Here is a 10,319-nt window from a genome sequence, read left to right on the forward strand (position 1 = left end):
CCTTGAGGCTGTACTGTCTTATCTTTTTTCCAAATTGCTGCCTTTGACAGTATCATTTTTTTTAACTTGGCCGTAAATCATTTCACTAATCAGCTGTCACCAGCCAACATGCATACATTGGCATTCAGCCGGAGAATTTGTTTTGGAAGGCCTTTAGCAACAAAAACTATGTTTGTATCAATAACCGTCTGTTAATGTCTCATGCATACGGATGTAGAACACGGGGAGGAACAAGGGGAGACGGCAGGAACGGAGAACAATTTTGGTGGAGGGAAGAGGGGAAGAGCATTAATTGCCACGCAGGGCGCAGCCTCCCCCCGCCCGCCGCGGCTCGGGCGAGGAGCTACGTGCGGTACCTGCGGCCCCGCCGAGCCGGGCTGCGCGGGGCTGCGCGGAGCCCCCCGCCGGTCCGCCGCGGCGGAGTTCGATGCTTCCCTCTCCCCGAGTCTAGACCTGAGGTATTTTAAGTACAGTGTGTCTCTTCTCCTCTTCATTAACTTTCCCTCCACACATCACTGCATGCCTCTGAAAATAACTTGGCAAACTGGGAGCCGTTTATCTCTTTTATCTTGGGACCTGATCCAATTAAATAAGTGCACATTTACATTTGCATCCATCAGCCATGAACGGGGAGAGGTCTGTGGTTAGCTTTAGGCAAATAAGAGCCAATTTCGGGGGAAAAGAGGTATCAGAAGATGCCGCTCCCTTCCCGTCGCGGACGCAGGGCCGAGCCGAGCCAGGACGGGCTCGGGGCAGGATGCGGCCCCAGCCGGCCCTTGCCGGGCTGCCCGCGCCACGGCAGAAAGAGGTGGTTATTGCACAAGTGCCTGCATCAACCCGAGCCGGGCTCCCGGCACGCTGCGAGTTCGCACATGCTCTAATTATAACAGATGAGTAACGCCGTGCGGAGGACATTTATTTTCTGGTAGTTGGAGGTGAAGGGATCCTCGGCTGAGGAGGCTGGAAGCGCCCGGCGGGGTACGACCCCGGGGAGTCGCTGAGCAGCCCCGCACCAGCCTCCCGAGTTCGGCCCCGCCGAGGTGAACCCGCAGAGATTTCCCTGACACAAAAGTGCGGCAGGAGGCGAGAGGGGCTCGGGCAGCCCCGCCCGCCACGGGCGCCCCTCGCCCGCAAAGTGGCCATGGAAATAGCGCGGGTTGCTGCCGTTGAGTAGCGGGTATTTAGCGAACGCGGCCGCCCCGCAAAAGAGGAGGCAGGTGGCGGGGAGCAGGATGCAGGTGACCCGGCGGGCCGCGGCCGCACCTCCTGCGCGGCTCTCCGCGCCTTTGCGACCCCCGCTGCCTCCTGCCCCTTGCGGGGCCCGGCGCAGCCCTCCCGGGGGACTCCGCGGCCGCGCAGGGAAACGCTTCTGCCTTCGGGAGAAAAGCAGAAGCGCCCATGTTGGGGGGCCCCGTGTGCCTCGCTCCAGCGTTAGGTGGTCCCACGGAGGTATCGCCGAGGGTGCTGGGTGCAGCGAGGGAAGCCCCAGGAGGCCTTAGGTGCCGGGGCTCCAGCCGCAGCCTCGGAGCAGGGCAGGGACTGGGAACGGCGCTTTGGGACTGCCGGGGGCGGAGGAGGCGCCTGCGGAGCGCTCTCGGGCAGGAAAAGGCAGAGCCTGCGCAGGAGCCTCTGCCGCGGCCGCCCCGTCGGGCAGGGCCGGCACCTCGGCCAGGCGCGGCCCGTTCGTCCCTCCCGGTCCCGGGCGAGCCCTTTCCCTGGCAGAGAAAGGTCCCCGGTTTGAGTCGGGCCGCGCCGCCGGGCGGCCGCTTCCGCGCCCGCGGAGGCGCGGTGGAGGAATGCGGGGACAATGCGCCATCTGTCACCGCCGGGTCGCGCCGCGGCCGGGAGCGCCGCCGAGGGCGCTGATTTATGCTGAATGCGCCTTAGAAGATCTCGATGTAGACTTTGTCTTTCTCTGTCAGAGCCAAGTAAAAAGAAACAGCTGGCCTGAATTTTTAGCACCCATAATTAATTAAGAGCTTCATTCCTGGGATTTGATGATTCAATAAAGCAAGACCCTTATTCCCCTATGTGATTCCAGTGAATATCTACTCCACTCCAATCCTTTTGGGTCCCAAGATAGGGCAGATTAACACTCTTTTTTTGTGGGAGAGAAGGGAAAAAATGCCTCAAGATTGCATCTGAGGCGCACACAAAAGGTAAATTCAAAACTGCCACTTGTTCTCTGCAAAGGCTCCTTATTCTCCGCCATTGATGTATTTGTGCCAGGTTTTAAAGAAACCAGAGGGGGGATGAGGAATTAACATATTGCTCATTTGGAAAAACAGCCGGTTCTGGTTTTGGTAACACTTGTTCCCTTGCCAGCCACAGATGTCCTTACTAATAATCGTGGCAGGTCACAGAAAGAGGGGAGCGAGAGGGGGATGGTGGGGGGAGCGGGCGGGCTCCCCGGCACTCCGTGCGGCTCCTAGCCTGCCCCGAGCCAGGCTGCTGCTGCTGGGGCGGGCGGAACTCTGCGGGGCCGGGCGCACCGCACCCCGGCTGAGGAATACCCGCCGTTGCGCACCGGCGCTGGGCGCTGGCCGGACCGGGCCGTGGGGACGAATTTTCCTTTGTTTTCTTTCGTTTTTATTTTTGTTTTTTCCTAAACTCGTCTCAGTTTTGCGTCGAAGTTCTTGTACTTTTCCCTTCGGCAGACCCCTGTGATATTTTTTATTCGTCTCCCTTAAACTTGCTGACCGTGTGATTTCCCGTGTTTTCTTGGCGGAGGGGCTTTCACGTACTTCCTAGGCACGGCAAGAGAAGATGCTGTTCAGAACCTCTTGCCGGGGCGGGGGAGATGTGCGGGGGGAGGTCCAATAAGCCAATTAGACGCGACCGCGCCGTCCCGGCCGCCGCGGAGGCTCCGCGCCGAGCGGGAGCCCCGTAGGTTAATCGTGACAATTGGAAAGGCAACACTCGCGGGGAGAGCAGCGGGGGGGATGTAAACACGGTCCGGGGTGTTGAGGGTCTAAATTAGGATTTGTTTTGTTTTTAAGCGTGAAGGAGGAAGCAGCAGGGCTGCGCCAGGCTCCCCGCCTCTCTCGCCCTCCGTCCCCGCGATTGAGAATCGGGGCTGGAGGTACAGGGGGCTCCCTGCCGGAGCACGGGGGCCGTGCTGGACCGCACCTCCAGCTCTGCCTCTTTGCTTCCAGGACTGGGAGAATTTTGCCGTGGAGGGGACGGATGGGACCAGTGGCTGCAGCCCTGGGCTCGCAGTCCACCTGGGGTCGGTCCCGTCATCCCGGGCGCTCTGAGGTGTCCGTAGGCCCATCGGAACGGGCACGGCTGACCTCGGGACACTTGCCCGGCTTTCTCCGGGGAAGCCTCATCCTTCCCCGGGGTCAGGGCGCTTGGCTGCGACGGGAGAGGAGGGGAACGTCGTCCCGGCTCCCCGAGGCGACCTGCGCTCCCTGCCCGGCGAGCTGCCGCTTGCAGCCGGGAGCCCCCGCTTGTCTCCTCTGGGGTCCCGGATCCTCGGTCCGCGGACGGGACCTGGGGACTGAGCTGTTCCTGCGGCCCCACGCGTGGGCCCTGCCGGGCCAGCCACGCCAACACGCTTATCGGCCCCGCTGGGGGGTTTTGAGGGGATGTTGGACTGTCACCCTGTCACCTGCGGGAGAGCGCGGCCCCGCTGCCACCTGCGCCGCTCCACCCGCGCCGTCCAGGCGGGCGGCGTAGGGGTCGCGGCGCCCCCGCCCCAGCAAGGGCCGTGCCGTGCGGCCCGGGACGGAAAGGGGAGGGAGCGGGCACGGAAAGGGGCCAGCGCTTTCTTCCGGGAGCGGAGCCTGGGCCGTTCCCACCTGCACCCCTGGGCAAGCACCTGCTGCCAGGCGAGCTGATGAAAGCCCAGGCTGGAGGAGCCCACCCCCATGCCCTCTCTTCCCCCTCACCTGCCCAAAAAGCGCTTCGGAGCGGCAGCGAAGCCCTCGCTCCCCAAAGCTCCGCGGGGCAGCCCGCGGCCCGGCAGGGCTCCGCTCCCAGCGGGAGAGTCGCTCCCGACTGCTCCGAGGGCTGCTCCCGAGTAACCTACGGCAGCTCTAACTGGCAGCAGGCGTTATTTTTATTTTAAGATAGCCTCATGTCTTTTTTTTTTTTTTTTAACAACAAATTAACATGCCAGAGGCAAAGAAGACGAACGCTGCCGCCTCCCCCCTACTCTGTTACGGGAAAGAAACTGGTAAATTCGTGCTTATGTTAAAGAATGGCTATACAGTATATCTCCTGTGGCAAGGGAAAAGGGTGATGAATAAAATTGTTGTATGAAATCGTTTGGGCTACAATAATAGTTATGGTTTAAAATAGGCGACAGGCTGCAACCTAAAGGAAACGGTTAATTCCCTTAGGAATTTATACATCAAACGAAAACCGTATTGAGATCGCTAATAGACCTATTCAGAATAGCCCTGAGTATAAGGAATAAGGCTTTTGAACGAGCGAAGCTCCTAAGCTGCTTTGCAAAATAGCTTTTTCAGAGATCGGAAGATCAGCTGTGGAAAGGTAGCACGACAATTTAAAAAAAATCCATAGCTAGATGAATAATTGAAACCTATTTATTTTGAGGTTAGCCGTTCCTCTGCGGAACCTGTTGTCTCGGGAGCGCGGTCCTGAGGGGCTGTGTCGCTCCCTCTAGCACAGGGCGCCAGGGAGTTTCCCCGAGTTGCGCCGGAGGCGATCTCCGCCGGGGGACGGGGCAGGCACAGCCCGGGCGAGAGGCGGCCCGCGGCGCTTTGCCTCCAGCCCGCACATCGGGGCTGAGCCTACCCGGGCCAGCGCTACCCTGCCCCTCGCCGCCAGAACTTTATCCCGTTTTAAACAAGGCAGGTGAGTCCAGTAAAGCTCACTGCTGCGCGAAAAATACGCCTTCCTGCAGGTCTCACTGACTGGAAATGAAATATCCAACGGAGGAATTCGAGCGTTTTTTAAAAAAATCATTTATCATTAATAGAATGACAAAATAACATACTATTATCCCAAGAGTGTTTGATTCTTTGCACGTTCAGTTGAAACAATTTTGATTTTAAACCAAATTATCTACAAAAAATCGTATAACCAAGCGAACATCTTTAAAACTCAAAATACAAACTACTATTTAAATTCCCGTAAAATGTAAATATGCATGAATAAACCTGTTACAGCTAATAAATGGCTCTGACAAAGTTGAGGAGATTACAAAATAATTATCTGGCTCGTAAAGAAAAAAAATCCAAGCAAACGGAGGGGTGTCTCGGCACCAGCCCCAGAGGTCCCAGTCATACTCCCATCACATCAGCAGTGTTGATGTCAGCGTACAGCTGACACCCCAAAATGCACACTGAACAAGGAGAGACCCGTTCCCGCAGTGCTGGAGCAGTCCTCGCCGTTATTTCTGTGCAGGGGACCCGGGCTGCTCGGGCAGCCCCACGAGCAGGAGCTGACTTTTGGTTGGGGGTTCCGCGCTGGGGAGCCCCTAATCCGCTCGGGGACCGCCTCTCCCTGCTTCGGGCTGTGGAGCGGCAGAACGGCGCGGAGGGGGCTCGGGGCGCTCTCCGTCCCCGCACCCAAGGGACTTGTGGCGGCATTGCCCCGGGATCGCGGCCCCTGTCCCACACCGGCCGGGGCTCTGCGGCCTTAGCGCGGAGCGGAGCGCGGCCCCGCGGGACTCCCGCACGGCCGAGCGGGCGGCGGGAGCCAAAGCCGGGCCGAGTGTGACACCTACCTGCCAGCGCCGGGAGCACCGCGCCCGCGGCCGGCCCTGCGCGGGGCTGCGCGCCCCGCGGGCCCCGCCGGCACCGCCCCAGACCGCGGGCCGGGCACCGCGGGGCTGCGCGCCGGGCCCGGGCAGCGGAGCAAGGCAAAGGGAAAGGGAAAGGGGCCGCGGCCGCCCCCGCCGCACCGAGCGCCTTCGCCCGGGCAGCCGGCGGCCCCGGCTGCCGCCGCAGCACCGCCGCTGCAGCGACGCGGGCTAAATCTGGCAGAAAATCGAACTCATTAGCAAAGTTCACCAGCTGATTGCTTTGCATAAAACACGACACTGATTGGAAGTAATTAGGTTAAAAGATGGGACTGCGCTTCGATTTGGTGTTTCTAACAAGTGCTTTTGTGCGTGGCCTGATTTAAGCCTTCACCTCTGGGAACAGCGTCCCTCCCGCACCCGGCCCCGTCCCGCTGCCGCCGCCGCTCGCCTCTCCCGGCCCCACGGGCGGCTCTCGCCTGCAGAACCCCCGACCTTTTAAAAATTTCCTGCCACTTCCAAAAAGGCTTCAGGTACTACTGAGAGGTCCTAAATGGAGCACCGCGTCTCTTTTAAGACATGCTTTTATTTTTCCGCAGCTATGCACATATCTGCCCGTTGCAAAAAGAGAGTGGTTTTGATTCTGTTAAAAATCTCTTTTAATTAAATATTTGCATTTTACAAAGGCGGCTGCAGGTTTGGGTTTTTTAAATCTAATACGTATAACCTACTTCCTTTTTTTGTCTCGTTTTTGCATTATAGTTTAACTCGCACCCAAGGAAAAAAAAAACAATAGGCATAAAAAATTAAATTAAACTTGTATATATATATTTTAAAACTATGAAACAATTCGGAAAAAGACACAGAAATGTATATATTTATATTACGAAAACAACATTAATGCCTGTACAGTTGTCTTGATTTCATAATTTACTTCAAAGATACTGTATTATCAATTTAAATACAAAAAAGCTACATTAAATATACAGAATAAGATTTAATACAAATCTTTCTTCTTTGTGTGTGTGAGAGAGAGCGTGTCACTCGTTTGCTTTTCACTTGCTTAAGACATTTCTGGGCGGTTTCCACCAGCCATTTCAAATAGACTCTATAAACTTTTGAAGAGGGGCTGGGAGGGAGGGGGGAGCTGGTCTTTTTCTGTTTGTTTTGTTTTTCTTTTGGTACTGGAAAAATAACTGCCAAAGCAATTTATTATTTCTCTCAAATAAATTAAAAAAGGGAAAAAAAAAAAAAAAGGAACAAAACCACAGTCCCAGGAGGGGTTAGGGAGGAGAAGCCGATATTAAATGTTGGACATACCTTTCTTCAGTTCGTAAGGTGAGTCTTTGCAAAGGTCTACTTGGGACTGGCTCCTGATCATTTTAGTGTCTTTAGCCAGGCTCTCGGCTCTGCTGAGGACAGTCTGATTTAATCCATTGAAGTGGGCGCCGGGGGCGGCGGCGGCGGGGCCGCCGGCGGGGTGCCCGTGCAGGGCCCCGAAGGAGCCGTAGTTCGTGTAGCCGGGGTAGAAGGGCGCCGTGTAGTAGAGCGGCCGGGGCAGGACCGCCCCGTTGGGGAAGGGGCACTGCGCGGCGGGCGAGCGCGGCCGCGGCGGCGAACGGGACGGGCCGCTGCCGCCCAGCACGGCGGGGCCGGGGGCGCCGCCTCGCCGCCGGCCTCCTTCGCCTTGTCCGCCGAGGTGGCGATCTCGGCCAGCGACCAGAGCTTGGGCTTGGCGAGGGCCGCCTGCTGCGGCGAGTGGATGACAGAGGCGCCGGTGGCGGCGGGCAGCAGCGGGTGCAGGTCGGCGGCGTGCGGCGGCCCGGCGGCGGCCGAGGGCGGGCGGTACGGCGGGGGTCCTCGCCGCCCGCCGGCGGCGGCCCGCGGCCCGCCGGACACGGTCCCAGCGGGGAAGCGCCGGGCGCCTTGTGGGGGACGGGCGGCCCGTCGAGCCGCTCCTCCGCTAGCTCTTTGCAATCCGAGTCGCTGAGGCCGCTCTCGGCCTCCCGGGGGCCGGGGGACTCCTGGAGGCGCTCGCAGCCCGGCGCTGCCTTGGGATCCGCCGCTCCTGGGAGGGGGAGAAAGGACAGGGGTGGGGGGGCAGCTCTCGGTCTCGCCCTGCGCCCCCAAACCCGCCCACCCACTTCGCCGCCCACCTTTCGGTCCCCGCCGTGGCCAGGCCCGCTCCGCTGCCCCCGGCTCCCCCCGCCCCGGCTACATGTTCGGGGAACAGGCCGCCCCGCCACCGCCGCACCGCGCCGGGGCAGCCCCGAGGGCGCGGCCGGGTCCGCTGTCCTACCTGTGTCCGGAGTCCCGGGGTCCCCCTTCTCCTCCAGTTTCTGGGGCTCGTCCTCGTCGTTTTTCTCCAGGTCGATGTTCTCCTCTTCCTCCTCGTCCTCGCTGCGGTTTCGTGGGGTCCAGGTCATTTTGTTCTCCTTCTTGAGCCGCCGCCGCGCGTTGGCGAACCAGGTGGAGACCTGGGTGAGGGTCATTTTGGTGATGATGGCCAGCATGATCTTCTCGCCCTTGGTGGGGTAGGGATTTTTCCGGTGCTCGTTGAGCCAGGCCTTGAGGGTGGCCGTGGCGTCCCGCGTCGCGTTCTTGCGGTACGCGGGGTCCCCGTAGGGGTAGGAGCCGAGCGGCGCCGCGTACGGGTGGTACCCCAGGGAACCGGCCATGCCCGGCGTGTGGTCGTAGGGTGAGCCCTGGGGAGAGAGGGGACAGCGGCCCGGCGGGGCGAGGTCAGCGGCCGCGGGGCGGCAATGACAGGGCAAAGGCCACACCAGGGCCTGCCCGCAGCCCCTGCCCGCGCCCCGCCGCCTCTCCCCCGGCGCCGGGCCCTGCCCGGCTTGTCCCTCGGTTCTTTCCCGGGAGGAAGGGCCCTGGGGGCTCTCCGGGGCCCGTAGTCTCCGAACCCAGGAGACCACCGGCTGCTTGCAGCAATCCAGCGGTTCTCCCCCAAATGCAGGAGCGGAAAAGCAAGTGGGCAGCGCGGCGTGGGGGCGGACAGCGGCAGGGGGACCGGAGCCTTCCCCCCCGCGCTGCGATCGCGGCAGACAACCTGCAGGGCCCAGGCGGCCGGGCGGGCTGGGCCGCTCCTCCCTGCCCAGGGACGGGAGGAGGAAAAAATAAAAGGGAGAAGAGAGAAGGAAAGAAGATAAAAGAGAAACAAAAAAGGGGGGAAAGAATGGCAAAAATAAAAAGGTAAAAGAAAAGGATATGGAAAAAGGAAAGAAGGAACTGTAAAACTCTGCCCTAAACAGAGAGGAGAAGCTGAGCCAAAGTCGCCGGTTTTTGGGGGGAACTGAGGGGCGTTGGCTGTGGCCGCAGCTGTGCGGTGTGGATGTCCCGCACTCGCACTGGCCCCGCGGTGCCCCGCGGGCGCGCACGGCGGCGCAGTGTCCTACCTTCCCCTTCCCCTTCCCTTCCCTTCCCCGCGCAGCCCCGCGGAGCAGCTCGCGGCCATGGGATTAGAGCTCTGCAATATTTCAGCCTAATTATCGCCGGGCAGGGGAAAGTTGCCTGGATTTATCACCCGGATTTCTCCCATCGCCTACCCGTCCTGAATTCATTCCCTTTCAATCACAACAAGCTAATTGTTGCAGAACTATGGTCGGTGTTTTTTATATATTTGATTTTTTTTTTTTTTTTTTGGGAATGAAACCAGTCCCTGCCTGCCATGGTCCTGCTCACCCGGGCCGTGCCGGCGGCTCCCCCCGCGCCCGGCCCTGCCCGCCGCTGCCGCCAGCAACAGTGTGAGGCAGGGCACGGCGGCGATGCGGGAAAGTTGGGCGGCGAGGCGGGGAGCCGCGCTCCCTTTTGTCCCCCAGATCTCAAAAATAAAATGGGAACAAAAACAGGCCCAGGAGGGTGGGATAGGCGCCCACGGGATGCCGTCGTGCCCGGCGCGGTGTCGGCTGCCCGCGGCTGCTCTTACCACGTAGGAAGTGAAGGCGGCGGCGGCGGCGGCGGCCGGGTCGGTGCCGTACTGGAGGTGGGAGTTGTAACCCGGGGAAGGGGCGGTAAAGGCGGTAGATCCGGCATAAGGGGAAAAAGCGGAGCCCGAAGAAGATCTCCCAAGTTCATCGGTCCTGGGTCCGGAGATCACGCTGGTGCTGTACGCCGGGCAGGAATAGAGAGCCAAGGACGCTGACGGCTGGTACAAGTAACCCTGAGGATACGACATGGCCAGGCGCGCACATATACCCGGGAGCCCAAGGCGCCGGGAGGGAGCCGCCGCGCTGCCGGGCTGGGGCGGCTGCGGCCGGGGCTTCGCGGGCGCCTCTCCGCCCTCGCCAGCTGGGCAGAGGCGGCACCTTGCTCTGCGCCGGGGCTGCTGCTCCGCTTTCGCCTGCAGCCGGGTACCGCTTCCTCCTTTTTCTCCCTCCCTTGCTTTCCCCTCTTTCCCTCCCCCCCTCCTCTCTTTCTCTCTCTCTCCCCCTTGCACTGGGGGCCTTTTTTTTCCCCCCTTCCTCCTCGCTCTCGCTTTCCGAAGGGTCCTGCCAAGATGCTAAGTTGGAAATTGCAGCTCCTGACGCCTTCAGCACGGCCCGGCGAGGCTCCTCCTTCGCGGGGTGTTGTCAGTGGAAGGACTGGCAGGACACCG

General features: G+C 60.3%; 1 protein-coding gene across 1 annotated transcript; it reads right to left on the reverse strand.

The window, feature by feature from the left end:
• Positions 1–6,354: 6,354 nt before the first annotated feature.
• IRX5 (iroquois homeobox 5) lies at positions 6,355–10,034 on the reverse strand. The gene is given in 5 exon segments (XM_030955940.1): positions 6,355–7,354; positions 7,357–7,594; positions 7,597–7,781; positions 8,013–8,418; positions 9,651–10,034. Coding segments are annotated over 5 exon segments (1,416 nt in total). The 5' UTR covers positions 9,900–10,034; the 3' UTR covers positions 6,355–7,016.
• Positions 10,035–10,319: the final 285 nt, after the last annotated feature.

This window comes from Camarhynchus parvulus, chromosome 11 (assembly GCF_901933205.1).
Source record: "Camarhynchus parvulus chromosome 11, STF_HiC, whole genome shotgun sequence".
Taxonomy (NCBI): domain Eukaryota; kingdom Metazoa; phylum Chordata; class Aves; order Passeriformes; family Thraupidae; genus Camarhynchus; species Camarhynchus parvulus.